The sequence below is a fragment of the Tetrao urogallus genome, assembly GCF_951394365.1.
Source record: "Tetrao urogallus genome assembly, chromosome: 4".
Lineage (NCBI taxonomy): Eukaryota > Metazoa > Chordata > Aves > Galliformes > Phasianidae > Tetrao > Tetrao urogallus.
In genome coordinates this window covers 44898982-44917790 of record NC_136817.1, presented here as the reverse complement: position 1 = coordinate 44917790, position 18809 = coordinate 44898982, and the positions used below count along the sequence as shown (strand labels likewise).

Sequence of the window (18809 nt, the reverse complement as noted above, 5' to 3'; positions counted from 1 at the left end):
TTATTCCTTTTTTCCTGTTGTGTACAAATCTAGGCAATAAACATAATCATTTCTACAGCCAACAACAAGCTTTGTTCCCCATACTACAGGTGATGAGAAAACCTCTCCTGGAAGTGTATCTGTTCCTTCTGCTGTTCCACTCCTAGCATTCAAGATCCACACTTTGCCATCTGTAGATACTGCTGCCAAAAGAACTTTGTTCTTTGAGTCATTACTTTGGAAAACAAATGGCGTTCCATATACACTTGAAGTGGCTTTGAATTTCCACAGTAAATCACCCTCTGTATTACAACAGTAAATAAAGTGATCATGGGATCCAAAAAATACTTCTTGCTTAGTTAAGCTTGAGATGCACGGAGATGAAAACACTGGTCCATTAGTGGAAAACTGCCAAACCTACAGAAATAACATAACCACCCATTATCACAGGCTGATGGCATTTTCAGAATGATAGCAACTATAAATTTTTAATACGTAGTCGTTGATGGAAGCACATATAATTTCAAAATCATACAAGATTTCAGTGTAGGCTGGTAAATACTTTCCAAATTACAAGTTAAGTTTTACAAAGCACAGTATGTGAGAAAATAGATATGCTGGAAGAGTTACTGTCTTCTGAGAGGCCCATGCAGATAGCCAACTTGGGAAAAGAATGTTTTGGGGTCATCACAGCACAACTAGCAATGAGCTTTAAGGATTTTGTTCTGATGCCATTCTTTTCCACAAAGATGAAGTCTCATTAGTGCTATAGTTCTCCTCTCCTCAAGCTAATGGATGGATAAGATGGATAGAAAGAACCCTCTTCAAGTGAGTATGAGCTCTAACCAATGCTGCAAGGAGACAGAGGGCAGGGCATAGACCAAGACACTGAACAATCAGAAAAAGCTTTGGAATTGCAATGTATGTTGCACCTGAGACAAACAGAAATAGTATCATTTATTTTAATAAACCATATTCATCATGGCAGAACAAAACAATATTTAATTCCATATATTATGCCAGAACTATCATCTGCAACATCTTTGCCACGATGCCAGTATTTAACAAACCACTAAGCACTGTAAGAAACCTTTACTTCTCAACAGCCACCCTTTATGAAGAAATGGCTTTAAACATTCTTGAAAAAATCTGAAACCCAAAAGTATTTATTTGTTGGCACTACTCTGGCACCACCATTTGCTCTGAGTATAAGCTCTACTACAATTTTTGTTACTACACCAAGCAACTTGGGACTTAGTGGCTTATTTCTGGTTTGGCATGGACTGAATGTACTACAGTTCTTTTGCCTCTGTATAATACACACTTCTATTTGGTTCGCAAAAAGGTGTATGTTAATCATTAAGCCTCAGAAAAAAACAGTATTAACAAAGCATGTTATGCAGTGTTTGGGAATGAGCATTAAACAAAAAAACCCAGCCCCGCCATCACCAACAGTTTTTACCTTTTCTCCACAATGACTGTAACAGTATAAGTTTCCATCCACACATCCAATACAAACACACTTCTCATTGCAGTGAGGAGAAGAGAAAAGTGGTTTTCCCAGAAAACTCTTCCAAATCTTATTCCCTGTCACCTGTCAATGGAGGTTGCACAAAAAGGTTCTTCCTTTACAACTTGACCCAGCCATGCAAACCTAAGCTTCAAATGTTATTCCAACAAAACAGTTATACACTGGCATACTCATTGCCTCTATTCCACTTTTCTCTTCCTTCCCCTAGGCAAAATAATTAATAATAAGCAGTAGTAGAAGTTTCAAGAAGAACATTAATTCTTAATTCCATTCTCAGCTCCTCAGAATGTGAACAGGGTCAGTGCAATAGAGCATATTTTGAAAATAAGTATTATGTCTTCATAATAAATACCATACTAAATGCTTCAACCCACAATCTATGCTTGCCACAGTAAGCTCCTTTGTTATAAATAATCACATGGAGCTATGGCTGGAGTTTTCAACTGCCTGTTACTCAGAATTATGAAAACAAACAAACAAAAAAACCCACACACCAAATATTTTTTCTTATCCACAGTTCACTAGAGCTGCAAAACCATATACTTAAACTTATAAAAGTAGATGCAGATAGAAGTATTTGGGTGCTACTGCAGAAATTTGTAGTGGGTGGAACATAAGGAAAGTGAGGACTAATGTTGGGCTGTGAGTGGTGTACAACATGAGTATCTGCTCCAAGTGACTATTTCTTCTATCAGGCAGCACCAGCTGCAATCCAAAACTGCCTCAGAAAATTATAAAATTGCACCACATTTATCAAGAATGCCACTCTCTGTGTGCAGAGAACAGCAATAGTCCAAGATGACGACGGGCAGCTCTTTAAATGACTATGAGAAGGGGAACACTAAGAGGAATAAAGGAGCTTCTTTCCTTATTCCGTTCTAATTTCAGTACATTCTGTGTATATATTTTTTTCAAATCTTACTGTCAAAAGGACAGAGGAAAGAAAACAAAACCCACAGGCATACTGTCACATACCAATTTAACTGATAAAATAAGTATGTGGGAATTGGAAGATGCCGATTCCAACTTTGGCCCACAGTTACACCATGTAAATTCAAGCAAGTCACTTAAATTCTCTTCATCACCAGAAATTATTATAGTGACCTTGTGTATAACAGTGAGGCTCTCAAGTGAAAAAGATTACACAGTAACACACGATTGCATAATTTCTTCCATCGATAAAGTGCTCTTAATTTCAGAAATGCATTTTGGTTTAATCTACATTTGATATTGAGATCAAAGACAATTTGGCAGTGGTACATACCGGGTTGACAGCCAGTAACAGTCCTCCTAGTGTAGCAACATAAACATGATGTGGAAAAGAGCTCAGACAAGGAGATGAAAACACAGCTCCACCTTCACAATGCAATTTCCATACACACATCTTTTCCTGTAAGAACAACAATTTACAATTCCAGTTCAAGCTCAGAATTTTAAAATTCTCTTTCAATGTCTTTCAAATGATCTTTCAATGTCAAAGCTTATTAAACAGTGCATTTAATTAATAAACGTTAAATTAAGATATAATTCACATGGTGTTATAGAAACTCACGTCAGTGGTATTTTCCAGTAAATGTACAAAATTCTGCTGAACGACCAGCAGCATCTGGCCCCCTTGTTTGCCATCTTCCCTCATCTATTCTTTCAAAATGTAAGACTCTTCCCACCACTAAGCCACTGTGTCACTTCTGGATGGGCACCCTATTCTGAAATACCCACAGAGTATTCAGTAACTGAGAAGCTTAAGATCTTGCTTCAGCCAGGACTAGGAGCATGAGAAAACGACTAGAACTATTTATTAAAACATAATCCTAACCCATTCAAGCAAGCACAACCATCTCAAAAGTTTTATGGCAGACTTCTGAGAATACCACCACTAACCAACAATAACCAACACAGCTTCATCTGGTGTGCTATAGATAGGGTCTAATTTGGATATTGGTTCTTGTAGACATACAAGTTAGCCAGTGTTCTTACATAAATATCCAAAGCATACATATGCTGGTCATGCGATCCTATGTAGACTAATCCACTGGAAGGATCTACCACTGCAGAGCTTTTCACAGCGTCTTCTGTGGCAAAAGTCCAGTATATTTCTCCATCAGTGCTTTGGAGCACATACACTGAGCCATCATAACAACCTGTGGGAAACAAAACACAACAATGGAAATAAAAAAAGAAATACCTGCATTTATGGTGTGTTTTATGCTGTTAACTATTTCACCGCTGGAAAGAATTTAGTTGACTAAGGAGGTACAGCTTCAAAACGTTTTCCAAAGCTGGTCCTTCTCTTTTAGCACCAAATCTTTCCAATTAGTTTATACATTCTAAGTTGTAATTCTGTGCGTGTTCTTTCCTAACTTGTCCTAGCTGACAGAGTGTATATAAAGTCAGTGCTATATATCAACATCCAGCAGTCTTTAAAATGCCTGTACTATGATGGATTAAAAACTTCCTTTCCAAAACTTATGTTTAAAGACAAAAAACAATCCAAGTGTTAACATGTAGTTTATAAATATGTAGTCAAAGGAAACTGCACTATTTTTCACAGAGTTTGGTTATCTGAGGTACCACATCCTAACTGCTGTCTCTATCAATGTTTAATGACAGTTTAACGCTCCATAATCACCCTTCCATACTTCTTTAAAAAACACCTTAAGGGTCACACCTCAGTCAACCACTGAAAACTACCTGTACCCATAGTTTACTCCTTAAGGCCTTAATGAACTGGTATAAAATCAATCACAGCTGCATAATATATCAATCTCTATCACAATGCATCCTGGCATTTAAATTACTTACTCCTTCTAATTCTGTTTTATAATAAATTCATTTTGGAGCAGATAGATGGAAGTTTATGGAGGTAAGAAATATGAAAAAAATAATCTGAGGTGAAAGCTAACACAAAAGACATACCAACAACAATGAAATTTCCACACTTCGATACACAGGCAGAAGATTCAATACGATCTCCAAGATTCTTCTCCCATTTCACTTCTCCTGTATCTAGATCAATAGCCTGCATTGTGTGAGAGTGAGAGCCAACAAATACAGATGCAGATTCTTCATCTTCAGATGATATTACAATCAACGGTGATGCATCAACGCATTTTCTTGTATTTGACTTCCATCTTGTGCGTAATGCCAACTCTGCTGTTGTTACATGATTGCATTCTGCACAGATTTGCTGCACAGAGCAGCAGTCAGTTTTCTCTTCTTTGTTGGTAATTGTTAAAGTCCTGTTCTCCTTTTCATGCCCTTGCACATGGCTTTTTGTTATACTTGGAGTCACGGCACGCAAAAAGGATGGTTGTTGTAGTGACTCCCCTCCCACCTGTACTGTACTACTGGATTGCATAAAAGAGTTGGTGAAATCCATAGAAAAAAAATGATTTCCTCTTCTCAGTGCTATAAATGAAATTAATCCTGGAGCGACATTAAGATATCCTTCAGATTTCAGTTTAGCATGTTTTCTGTGAATTTCCTCTCCACTGTTGTTACTTAGCTTTCTTTTCAAAACATTGTCATCATTTATTAGTTGCTCTTCATCTGGAAACAGAGTTTTAAGAATATGCTTATAAACCTCCTCAATTGAGCGGCTGAGAATAACTTCAAGGAGCCCAGGCACACCTCTGCCTACTAGCATCTCAATTTCATCATGAAACTGTAGTGCTTTTAGAGAGTCTCCACCACTGTACAAAAATATTGCATCTTTAGAAATTCCACTTGAATCATCTAGGAGATCCAGAATGGACTAGAGAAAAGAAGGAAAGAGAGAACAGTCCGTAAGTGTTACACCATATCACACCCACACAAAAAACTTGAGTAAAATCCTAACCAATATCCAGAATTCCACTAAAAATTAACAGGAACTGAGGAAACTTACTCTGAAACTGTGCCAATAAGAAGAGCTGAGGAGGAACACAGAGACACTAGTTCAGTACTACAATATTTTTTGCCAATTTATTTCCAATTAAGGAATAAAGGCAAATTCTGCTGTTTTTTTGGCCTTTTTCAATCTCAATACTGTTCATTAATCATTAATGATATCTACACTATCTGTCAGTTAAGATATTGATGCCTGTCCTGGTTTTCGCTGGAATTGTTAATTCTCTTCCTAGTAGCCAGTACGGAGCTGTGTTTTGGATTTAGTATGAGAGCAGTGTTGACAGCACACTGATGTTTTAGTTGCTGCTGAGCAGCACTTACACAGATAAAAGGATGTTTCAAATTCTTGTGCTGGAGGGGACAGAGGATGCACAAGGAGCTGGGAGGGGACAGCACCAGATAGCTGCCCCATTGTTCAGCATCACACTGAACAATAAAACCAGAGGGGCTTGCTGTGGGAGAACTGCTGCTGCTTACTGCCTGGCTGAGCTTAAGTTGGTAGGCAGTGGGCAACTACATTGTGTTCACTCACTTTGTATATTTTTTTATTATTTTCCCTTCATTTTCTGTCCTATAAAACTGTATTGATCTCAACTCATGTTTTTGTCCGATTCACTCTCCCATCCCACTGGGTGGGAGTGAGCAAATGGCTGCGTGGTGCTTGGCTGCCTGCTGGGTTAAACTACAAATCGTTTTGATAAAATTGGTTGAGATGCTTCATTTTATTAATAAAATTTATATAAAGCAGTATATTCTGCTTTTGAATGATTTAAGCAACCTACTTCTCTATCTACTTTTGAAGTCCTTTCAATTTGTGAAGGATTCTGGATTGAGCACTGTTATTACAATAAAGAACAATTAATTCAATCTCCTGTCACTGCACTCTCTGTTCTTTAAGTCTGGTTATAGAGCCCCAAATCCTCTGGTTTTGGAAGCTGCTTTCTACAGTTCAAACTCGGTCTAGAGCACATCCCATCCAATTGGTTATAATTTTTATAGCCATTGACACAGCTCAGTATCAGCACAAGAAAATCCAATTACTTCACCAACTTCTTTCTACCTTTATTTATTCCTGTCCTAGTTGGAGCAAATCCCACTTTCAGGTGAAAAGTGAACGTCTACCTTTGAAAAAATATTACAGTTTGGTATTATATCTAAGTAGTTTGAAAAACAAGGCTTCAGCACAGAAATTTAGAAACAATACAACCAAACAGCTCAAGAGACAATTACACAACTGTGCCACCTATTTAAAAAAAATAAAAAAAGACTCACCAATTCACAGTTATTGTTAGCAATTAGAAACTCTACTGACACAGTAGCTATTTTGTACAAAATTTCCACGTCCCAGTTCCCTGTTTCCCTTAGGGATATCTTACTTGGTAAGCGAAGCAGCATACAAAAAGCTACTGACAGATTACAGCTTTCCTCTGCTAATTTCTTATACCTTCATACTCTGCAGTTTTATCTGATACAGAAACATAAATTACTCCCTCCTGACCGTTACTGAGCAACTGTACTTAAGTATTAACTGAACAGAAGGAGCTATAATACTTGAATGTATAGGCAGCTAGAATGTTCTGGTTGCATTAGTCATACTTCTTAAAGTGTTTAATTCCTGACACATGTATAATGATGCACTTGCAAAGATAAAAAGGCAGCTCAAAATACTACCTTCCATAAATACTGCAATCTTTCCCACAGTTCCTCTGCGCCACTCAGCTTACTGTCACGCCTTCTGGATCTTAGATGGTAGTGGTAAATCTTGTTCAGTTCAGATATATCAACTTTGCCTTTGGTGGAAAATAAAGTGTGATTTTTTTTATTGCTCTTCTGCATTTACATTTCCCAAATTCTCTCTACCAAAATAGTCATCTTAGTCTTTTACTGGCTTCCTTATTAATACTCGACTGCACTTTTTTTTAATCCAGTCAATCAAATATACTCAACAGAATCCAATAAGGTTTTTGAACATTCACCCTAGCCTCCCACATAATCCCACTTTCAGTTCCTGATCTTTCTCCAAGTGAAGTCACGGCTCTGTCGCAGACTGTGACAACAGCAGTGGAGAAAACAAGTGTGCAATTTTAATACTAAATTGATTCTGCTGCTTCTTTTTGAATCTTGAATGAAACATTATCCAACACACATAACAGATGTCCTTGATTTCCTAAGAGGAGTTAGTTGTCTGATTTATGTGTTTAAAAAGCATGACTGGATTTTGGTCAACTTAAAAAAAAACAAAAAAAAACAAACAAAAAAAACCAACAACAACAACAACAACAACAACAACAACAAAAACCAAGAACACAAAAAAATCAAGAACAGAAAGACAATTATTAAAGTAAGTGGCAAGGGTACTTAAAGCGTCATTTACCATGTGATGTTAAAGGCAAAGTTTTAATCTGTACAAGCTCATCAGGAATTCCATAAGCTGGCAGATGTTTTTGGAGTTCATGAAGAATTTCTCTCTCTTCTAAATCACCCTTGGGAACCACAAATAGGATAAGTTTTTCCTGCTGATACCAGGTCACTGCACAAGCTTCTACCTGACAAAGATCTTCAGCAGCCTGTAATTAAAAATATACATATATAGTTTGAAATTATAATTCATCTGAGCACAAGGAGTAAAAAACACAAATTACTTTAAAAATTACCCATTTAAAATTTGCATTTCTCTGATTCCTACATAACCACTGGCACTTCACTTGCGTTAACTTAGATAGAAATGATTCTGGTCAGACACCATAAAGAATGAATGCAGAGAAACCAGCAGAGCTACTTTACAGCGTACTTCTCAGTTATCTAAACAACTTTCCTGAGTAAAAGCCTGGAAGAAATGCTTTTGTTAGGTCTCTTATTGTGTCTTAAATGAGTCAAAATCCCATCTGGTTATGCATTACTTTAAAAAAGAATGGCTTTAATAAGATTTTAAAAAATATATAAAAATGAAATTGTAAGCAATCAGTGAAAATTAAAAAAATATATTTTAAAATTTATTCCTATTTAGAAACTAATCCTCAAAACAAATGATTGGCGTGCAGAAACTGAAGAAACTGAATGCATTCTGAGTATGTTTGCTGATGATACTAAAAGGGAGAGGAGCTACCGACTCCTTCATGGAGCCCTGCAGAGAGATCTGACACTCAGTCCTGTGGAACAATGACTGCATGAGCATGGAAACACAACATGCAGTATTTTTCAGATCTATACAGAGATCTCAATTCTATTGGAATAAAGCCCATGTTAAGACAGAATTATAAGAATTCAGAGCCAAACTTCTCCATTTTAAGTACCTACATTAAGGTACATTAATAATCACATTTTTGATAATACAATCTCTAAACTTCCTTAAGACTCCAAAACATCTTCTGAAAATGAATACATACTGATTTTTGATGATAACGATTTGTACATTATCCCTGCTCTTTCATACTGGCATACTCTGTTCATAAGATGCTATGTTACCTGCTGCAAACATTCAATATTAAAACGCTTGCCATGACGTTTGATTTGATTGTCTTTCCGACCCAAAAAGAATATCTCTGCATTCTGCACTCTTACAAAATCTCCTGTTTCTCTCATTGTGCCCTGTGGTACAATTATCTCATTGTCAAGAAAGCAGATGCGTTCTTCACCACCTATAAAGAAAAGACTGTGGTCATTATTAGATGTCTATCTGTAAATGAAGTAATTAATGAAATATTTAGTATTTTATCAGAAGTTTCTTATCAATGTCTAGACTTCTACATGTACAAATTAGGCAACAGAGTTAATTCAATTAATACATATAAACTACTTCAGCTGACTCAAAATGCAAGCAGGAAAAAAAAAAAAAAAAAAAAAAAAATCAGTACAATGAAACCTCTTTGCAGCTAAAATGGTGATCATCTCCTGTTCATCATTCCAACAACGTAAAATACCATCAGAAGGTCCCCAGCCCAATGGGAATTTACAATGTTACTCTAATCTGTTTAGCAGAAGCAGGCACCAAAAACAAACTAACAAACAAACAACATTATTAAAATTCAACTAGGAAAAATATCTTAGAAGAATTAAAAAAAATATAAAGTAACCTATAAATATTTGTCCCTCGCCTTCTAGAACCACAGAACCATTGGCATCTCTGATCTCAACCGTTGTTCCAAGGAGCGGTGATCCCAAAGGGACAGGGAAATCAGTTCTAAGTATAATAAAGAGAAACAGTACAAATCTTTCCTTTCTGAAAACAAATGATTGAACACAAGAATGATTTCACATATAAGCTTCTAAAAGATTATCTCTCAAAAACTGTCTATTTGTTCAAAATGAAAAATCTTGTCAACACACATGCGTTTCATGATCATATACAAAAAAAACCCACACAAAACAAAAACTGAACAAAACCCATTCCAAAGAATGACAGAAAATAAGGCTTAAATGGATTCAAAAATCCCATAACAGTACCCAGTTTTTAAGCCTCTGAGGTAAAACCTCCATCAAGCACAACTATTTTGTTGTTACGGGTTCCAGATCAACTTTGATCATAAAGTCTCTTAAATGCTCTTTCTCAAACCCTGTTATTTGGGCAGTTGAAACCTCTCCTTCTCTGCTCGGTCAATGAATTCTTTATCCCACGTTGAGCTAAATGCAGCCAAATTTTTTATTTTTGCCAAGTGAGAAGCTTGAGAAAGCATCCCTGATATTCAGTATATCCCATTCCACAGCAAAGTCCTGCCAGAAATGCAATACTAGAATTTTTTTTACATCTACAAACGATTAAGAACAAGATTTCTAAATTTTTATAAAAGAGCAAAAACAGAAGACAAACTGCACCTCACTTGAACATTATTATTAAGAGTCTTGGGATTAGACATTTAATTTTGCTAAATATATAGAAAAAAAGGGCAGTGGTGCAGAGCAGGGCAGACCAATAACGTGCTAACTTTTCTGCTTATCGTTTGATTTTCTAGTGCTCTTTAGAAATTGCACCAGTTTTCATTATACAGATAGCAAAAATAACAATGCACTATGCTCCAATTGTCCTACCGATACTAAGAAGTAAAGATGACATAAAAACATGTGTCCTGGTTTTGGTTCTGGACTGCTTACTTGCTTACCCCTTAGGGGGAGCAGGCTGTGATGCGAAATGGGGGAGATAACAATCACAGACTATAGGAGTTTTCAAATGTTCCAATTCTACCTTAGTTCAAACAGAAAAACAACACATTATCTCTGCAGCACAGACAAGAAGTAGGAAAGAACAGCTTCAGAAAGGAGAAAGTAACATTTGAACTCAAAGAAATCAGAACATAATACTAGAATCAGAAAACGTCAGTGCTGCAGAAGACCTCACATTTTCTGCATAGCAGATATTTAATAACAGGACATATTACACTGCTTCCACAGAAAACTCCTTGCTTATTTATAAGGAGTTTTGCAGGAAAATTAGTTTCTGGCTATCTACCATTTTCATTCTTCAACAGTTAAAGTACCTGGTTAAAATATCACATCACTTGTCCTATGAAATGGGATGTTTCAGACATGCCTACCTCAAGTCACATGTATAACTGTCATGCCAAGGAATAATTACACACTTCAGGAAGCAAATGAAACACGGAGCTAACTGGCCTCAACACTCATTCAACTCTCTTTATGAAATACAATGAACAAAGTCTTTAGTAGAGTTAAGATGGCAGAGTGCTAAATGATGAAAAGAAAATTACTTTTCAAAGTACACGTGAAATGACTGTGAGATCTTATGTCTCACTTTGTACAATTTCAGTACTTGGTACTTGCCAAGTAACATCAGTGGGATCATTTGCTGCAGTACATTATCCAATGTCAGAAAAAATAAAAATCAGTAACTAGTCTCCATCTCTTCATCTGTGGAGTTTCAAAAAACCATAGGTAAAAGCCCTGTATCTCTAAGAAACACACTTAGAATCACAGAATTATACGATCTGGAAAGAACCTTTGGAGAAGACATCAAGACCAACCCTCTGCTTTAGCAATTCCCTACAGTAAGTCATACAGGAAAGTGTCCAGACAGGTCTTGAATGCCTCCAGAGGAGTCTCCACAACATCTCCGGGCAACCTGTACCAGTGCTCTGTCATATTCAAAGTAAAGTTTTTCCTTCTGTTTGTATGGAACTTCCTGTGCTCCAGTTTGTGCCTGTTGACCCTTGTCCTTTCACTGGGCTCCACTAAAGAGAGCCTGATTTCAATGTCCACCTTTGATTATTTTTGTTTCAAGTAAGTAAACCTCAGAAGTAACATTTTGACCTTGGCAGACCTAAGCTACAAGCATAGCTTCATTCTAAGCCTACGATTAAGTCTAAGAGCTTCATTTAAAAATTTTTTTTTTTTTTTAAAACTCCCATAATAGTTCTGCTAAGCTTCCTCTATTTGAATATGCAAGATCTCACTGGAAAAGCTTCCTGACGAGCAAGAGTAGGACTAACTGAAGTTATGGCTAGCAAATATCAGAAGCAGCACACCCCAACCTAAGCTTGTTCATGCTCAGCACGTGGGAACACAGGATGGAAAGCAGAAGAGGTCTACATACAGATGACTGGAACAGAGACCACCATGAAACACTGTGTGAAAAAAACAATGCTACAAGTATGAAAGTTCTCAGACTGAAGTTCTATGGTTCAAGAGTCACCCAACAACTTCTTCTTGAAAGGGCTGTATTAGAGCAAGAAATCAGTGAATAGATTGAAATACAAGTACACAAATGTAACTTCCACCAACACAAACACCTATGAGGACTCTGTAGCCCTGGGCAGGTTCTATTCCATTGATTTTCATCATTTACACACCAAGCCATGAAAACTGAAATTTCCTACCTAAAATCAGCACTAAAAACCTCTTCAGGAATCCTGTAGCAAGTGGCCCAGCTTGAAACCTCAGTTATACCATACAGATTAAAAATACTTGTTTTGTTCTCCCTGTGCTTCCAACTCTTCACAAGGTTCAGTATGGGAAACGCTTCACCACCAAGGGCTAAGACTCGGAGCGAAGTGTTTGCAGACAATACTGTTGATTTAATAATGTGAGTTCCAAATCTTCTGAGAAGTGTTGGTGTTGCCTAGATGATACATATTCAAAAACATAACAGAGAAACCACTGTACATTATTTCAGTACGTGTGTACTCTTTCTTTACCTTTATCATATGTAGATATCTTACCTATACTGCAGATCTACCTAACCATAGATGGCATCAACCATCAGATGTCAGTATAGATCATGCTGGTGTTTTGTAAGACCATGAACGAATGCTATCAGCCCCTATGTTCTTCTGTAGAGGGAAATGGACACCATCAAGATTTATAGCAATTTAATAAATCAAAACAAAAGCAGGGAATAAAGTCACAGCATATTCATAGTTTTATTTCTGCTGTAGCGTCCTCAGCAAATTATTCATTAATTGTGTCAGAATTAATAGATTAAACTATAATTTTGTCCAAAGCCAATTACAAGTGAGATCTATTTTAGCCATTCTTCCCCGATTCAATCTTCTATTATCAATTAATATTTTTATGAAATACATTTCTACACTGGGCTTATTTGGCCAAGTTGAATGCTCATAAACTCAGGTAAATTTTCCAAAAATTAACTTTGAAGTTTTTACAACTGTGATCATACAGGACAAGACCTATTCCAAGAGAGAAGGGGCAAATAACACCTCATATAAGCAGGCGGCCTGAAAACAAGAAGTACTGCTGAGGAATGACCAGATCAATCAGTGATTCTTCTTCTCTCTCTTTCTCTCAGTATTGTAGAAACAATAAGCGCTTTAAGATCCTATAGACAGCAGTTTTAGTTGTTGTATTTTTAGGGTAGATACTAATATTAAAACTGTTTATGAAGTGAGGCTCAAAGAGGAAACCCATTATAAGATGCTAAATAGATGTAGATGTTTTTAACAGATTACTCCGTAATGTAATTACTCTTAAGAACTAATGGATTTTTAAGATGAATGCTGGCTTTATCTTTAGTTCATTGCTTTATGTTGCAAGATATTTGAGGCCTTGATCAGAAGGTAATTTTCTGAACAGTTAATATTTTACTGCAAGAAGAGTAACACAGTCTGCTCTCTTCAGGAAGAACACCAGTGTCATTATTGTTAAGACTGCTGAAACAAGTAACACACATTAGCAGAAGTGAGAAATAAGACACAGCAAACAGTCACTCAGTTGTTGCCTACCTGCAACACTGTCACATGATGATGGCTAAACAGGGCAGTAGACAGCTCCAAAGGCATCATTTTAACAGCATTTGGTACTATAAGAATAGAGGCTCCACTTGTCAGAGCAATGAACAATTCGACCACAGATGGGTCAAACGTTAGAGGAGAAGCCAAGAACAGCACATCATCCTGGGTGATCTCAAAAATTGATCTAAAAACAGAAAGCCAGGAATTACAAATATGATGCACCTTGATTAAAAACAAAAAAAACAAACAAAAAAAAATCAACTCCAAACTAGAAGAGCAGTGGAAGAACATGACACAGATGTCTTACTTCAGCAATACTAAGGGATTACAGACTACAGTAAATATTAAAGCACATTCCACCTTAATATGCAGACCAGACAATTTAAGCAAAAGGTCCTATATCAAGACATGAACTACTGATTAAACTAACAAATATACAAATATATACAAATAGCCTAAAATTGAATTAGGTTCTAAAAACCATATAACACATTAAATTTAACTGTGAATAATTAATACTGTTATCTACTTCTTTTAAGCAGAAAATCAGCAATAAAATACTTAAAACAACAGTATAATACGATTTGAAGTACACTCTTCAAAAATTCAGGTAAAGCACCATTTAAATATTAAACACAGCATTATGAGAAACAAGATCTTATGATACTATTTTGAAGCAACAGAAACAAACACAAAGAAATCAGAAAAGTGAGGGAAGGAGGAAGTGAAGCAGTGTTAGGAAAAAACGCACACCTCTCTTTAATGTTTGAAAGGTCCCCAAACATCAAATCTGTAGAAACATTTAAAGGAAAACATAGAAACCACACTTACTTAAGATGCTGAATATTTGGCACTATACATGCATGAGGCACTCTAACTACTTTGGGGGTCCCAGTAGTTCCTGATGTATGCAAGATGTATGCTAAAGAGCATTTCTGGCCAACATCCTTGTGTCTTCCTTCCGATGTTTTTATTTTCAGGTGCTCTGGGCAGAGAGCACCTAACTGTGAGTTATCCATAACTTTGAAAGCTTCAAATTTACTTTTCACACTGTCTGCTTGCAAATTAACATCAGTACTGCTCCAACTCATTTGGAAGAGAGTTAAACCAATACGTTCTATTGTGGAAGAGTTGTGGGACAACCAACCGACATGGGATGTCTGGAATTGCTGTAAAAGAAAATGAACAGTTTAAACAGCAGAACTCAGACTGCACTGTTGCTCTACTGTTGTAATAAAATATGAAAAAATTTTTCACAAATCTGCCTTTCTACTTTTGGAGAACATACACCAAGCAGTTTTAAGCTCATATATACTTATGTATTAAATAAACACAGAATTCATAAATGAGAAATCAATTATCTGAGCAAATAATGAAAAGTGAAAACATCCAAGAGAATTTCAGAGAAGACGAAACACCCCACATTACAACTGTGTGGTCCAGTCTTCTCTATTCCCTTAGCAATAAGTCAGGGTTCTGGATTTGAGAGAAGATGAAGACAACTAAACCATTACATGCAGCAACTGTTTTCAACTGTTGTGAAGATTTCTAACTCCTAATCTTGATGTATGGAGAAACAAGAGTGGAGAAGTCTCTGAAAGTCACTACCCATCAAGTTTATCTGGACAGTACTGTAAGAACAAACAGGTAATTTTTTTGAATGGAGGAAGAATACTTTCTGCTTCTAATCTTGAAGACATTCTGACTTAAAGACTTTTGTCATGAAGGAATTAAACAAGCTCAACAAAGTTTATATGAACATAATACAATCTGAATAGCTACACCTTTCTAAACTGTGCTTCAATGCTTTTTCTGGAAGCCTGAACACTCACTTTTATTTTGTCATTCTCAACAAGAACATACTGAAGATTGCTTTTCCTCATGAAGTAAGTAGATAACAGTGGTGGGGCATCTGGATCAATAGGACAGTAAGCAGCTGGAACCTGCAGGATTCTAACAAGACAAAAATTAAAATGTTTTAAATAAATTAAAAAAATAATAGTAAAACTAAGAAAAATCCACTCACATTTCACTCAGGTTTTTTTTTTTGTTTTTTTCTTTCCCTGTAAATAGTTCCCAGAGTCAGAAAATGTAGTTATAACATGACTTTCAAATATTTTTTAGAAATATAGTATGAAGCAAATCAGTATTGCCTTTTAGCATATTACAGTGAGGAAAAAGATTAGAGCTAGACAAAAACATTCAAAATTCTTTTTGCCAAGCAGGTCGGCAGTGACAAAGGTAGCACTGACATCAACAGCACCACAATTTCAAAGCTTCCGCTATTGATTGTGAACAGAAATACAAACATTCATTTACACGTGTACAGCAGCACACTGAGTACAGCTTCTATTCTCACTAAACAGTCTGGCGTGAGAAAATTCTGAGTGTGTACCAGAACTTTATTCCTAATGAACAGAGGAACACTGAGTATCATTCTGGTGTCATCCACTGCACCTTAGCTTGTCCCTTTTTTCTGCAACAGTTGTACACTGCAATCACTCCCTCTAGAGGCTCAATTTGATAAAGGCAAGCGTTTGAATTTATTACTCTACAGAACAAAACAGTAACTAAAACAGGAACAGCTCCCATAAATTTTAGCATTTCATCTAAGGCTGGGTTCTCATGTCCAATTAGATATACTTTCTCATGCAAATGATTCATCATTGTAATGATGACAAGATGCTGAACAAAGGCTTGGAAACTGCAGCCTTCTGCATACTTGAACAGTGTCTGGAATCAATAAGCACTCAGGCCTTCCCTGCACTATATACAGCAGTTAATTACTCAGCAATTAGAGCTCTAAATAAATGAATCGATAAACCAAAGTGCCTCGTCAGTTTCCAGTCACATTACAAAAGGTATCTGTGTGGCTGCTCAGAGCATTGGGACAGAGGGTAAGCAAGGAAGGACGGGACCCGAGGCAACCTCAAGCTGGGTCAGCTGTGAGAGCAGGCCATGCTGTGCAGGACTTGCTCCAGTCAGACCTTGAAAGTCCCAGTGGATGGAGCCTGTACAACTTCTCTGGGAAACCTCCTCTGCTGCCACACTGGAGAAGATGGGCTTCCGTTAGTAGTGAAGCAGTTGGTCAGCACACCTGGAAGGTTTATTATTACAGCACTCCTTTCACTGAGATCTCTGTAGTCAGCTGTGATGTATGCTCTTGTGCTACTGTGTATTCAGGTGCAATGTGACAGAAGAAAATGCAGACCTACGAGAAGCACAGATGCTGCTTCATCTGCTGAAGAAAATATGCTCATGGTGATGAGGTACTGTACTACACTGGAAGTATAACAGGTACAAGGATACAAATATTATTATTCATTAGCAACACTAAGATTTAAAAATTGCTGAATTAACATTGAGATCACAAACATTTCCATTTCCTTCCCATTAAATAATCAATATCTCTTTAGTGCCGCATTGCTAATTACTTTCTCCTACAACCTTCCTGTAATGAAACTGCATCCGTAAACTCATTTAGCTTAAAACATGAGATTTCTTTTCATATATTTTGCTAGCAAGACAAGAGGAATACATTACAAAACTGCATATTTGTTTTGCGCTGGATATTCATTCTGATAAATCAACTCCATTTTAAAACAAGAATAAAGATACTGGTCATTAATAATTGTTTGTATTTCTATAAACATACTTAACCAAGTCACATTTTAGACCAGTGAACTTAAGATTCAAAAACCTCTGGCACTGACTTTTCAAAGACTGATTTGTAATACCATAATCTTCTCATAAGAATCTGAGGCTCCAGTGCCTCTAGACTGTTAAGGAATGCAACAAAGGCAAAAATAAAACCAAAACAAAAAACCAACAACTGTAGCATTTCAGCAGCACCAAAGCCAACTAGAAGTTACTGCCAGTGGTATTACAATAGCATTACAGCATTTTTGTTGATATTAAAAATGTTAAACTTGCAGTTTGCTTTAATGGAGATAAACATTAAAAATACAACACAATGCAAGTATTCAAACCATTACCCTAAGATCCAAGATGGTAGGTTTATTCCAGGAGAGCAGTAAAGGCCTATTTCACACCTTCCTTGAGGATCACAGTACTTCTGAAGGAAAGCTGTTAACTCCATGGCATGTTTAATCACTGTTGCATATGTGTAGAAAATTGGAGGTCCACCATTGCATTCATCAAACCAAACAGCTTTTCTACCTGAGTGCAGGCTGGCTGCCTGAGCCACCATATCATGGAGAGTCATCTCTGCTGCACTTCTCCAGCTCCCCTTGAAAGATTAACATAGAGTGCATTGTCATCTCCCGACTTGTAATATTTTAATAAAATGACTTAAGTACACAGAACAGTGCCAAGCAGGAAAAATTCAAAAAACAACTTCAGAACAGAAAGCACAATCCTTTATCACAACACATTTCACCACTGGAATGCAAAACCTGATACTTCTATCACTTACAACAGCTCCCATGCTAAGGGCGAGGAGTAACTCACTAATTTACAGGTGTCCAACCTTTTGGATTGCTTAGGCTGCACCGAGTGAAGTGGGATTGTCCTGGACCACTATACGTAGGTTGCACTGAAAGTAATGCCTCCTATTTATTTCCAAACTACAATCAATACAAAGAGCATGATAACATTTATTAACAGAGCAAGTTCTCAACTACAAAGCATTGTTTTTCTACAACCACCACCCTGTCTGCAGCAGTAGGGTTGGAACTAGACAATCTTTGAGATTCCTTCCAACCAAAGCTGTTCTATGATTCTACATAGAGTCACCACGAGCTATATGCATTTTTGCCAGCAATGAATAAGAGTTTGCATGCCGTACTTATAAAAATCTGTGCCAGCAGAGGTGATGACCGCTGTTGCCACCACCACTGCTGAACCACACCACCCACTGCCCCACTGTGCTCACATAATAGAGACTGTCTGGTCTCCATTAACATTCACCAAGTGTCAATGCTGTTTTTTCTGTATGGAGAAATTTAATTCTAACCCTTTTCTTCCTCTGCACTTCCATGTCAGATGTCATTTTGTCTGACTGCCCCTCTGCCACCATCTGCCACACAGCAATAAATGGAACAGGACAGTGGAGGAAAGGTTCAGCCTCTATTGCCATACCACCAATATCTGACTGTGACATTGTGAGACATCACCATAAAATAGGAGGCGTTACTTTCTGAGAGTCCTCATACAACATAGTTAGTATATATAAATAACAAAACTCATCTTAA

General features: G+C 36.9%; 1 protein-coding gene across 1 annotated transcript; it reads right to left on the bottom strand.

Annotated features, from left to right (window-relative positions):
- AASDH (aminoadipate-semialdehyde dehydrogenase) lies at nucleotides 1-17821 on the bottom strand (the record flags this gene model as incomplete). The annotated part of the gene is made up of 14 exons (XM_079534911.1): nucleotides 1-396; nucleotides 1442-1573; nucleotides 2775-2900; nucleotides 3488-3651; nucleotides 4427-5264; nucleotides 7070-7188; nucleotides 7773-7965; nucleotides 8864-9036; nucleotides 9472-9578; nucleotides 12226-12467; nucleotides 13588-13780; nucleotides 14428-14765; nucleotides 15429-15549; nucleotides 17592-17821. The coding sequence occupies 14 exons, from the start codon at nucleotides 17819-17821 to the stop codon at nucleotides 1-3; spliced, it is 3372 nt and encodes a 1123-aa protein (XP_079391037.1).
- Nucleotides 17822-18809: the final 988 nt, after the last annotated feature.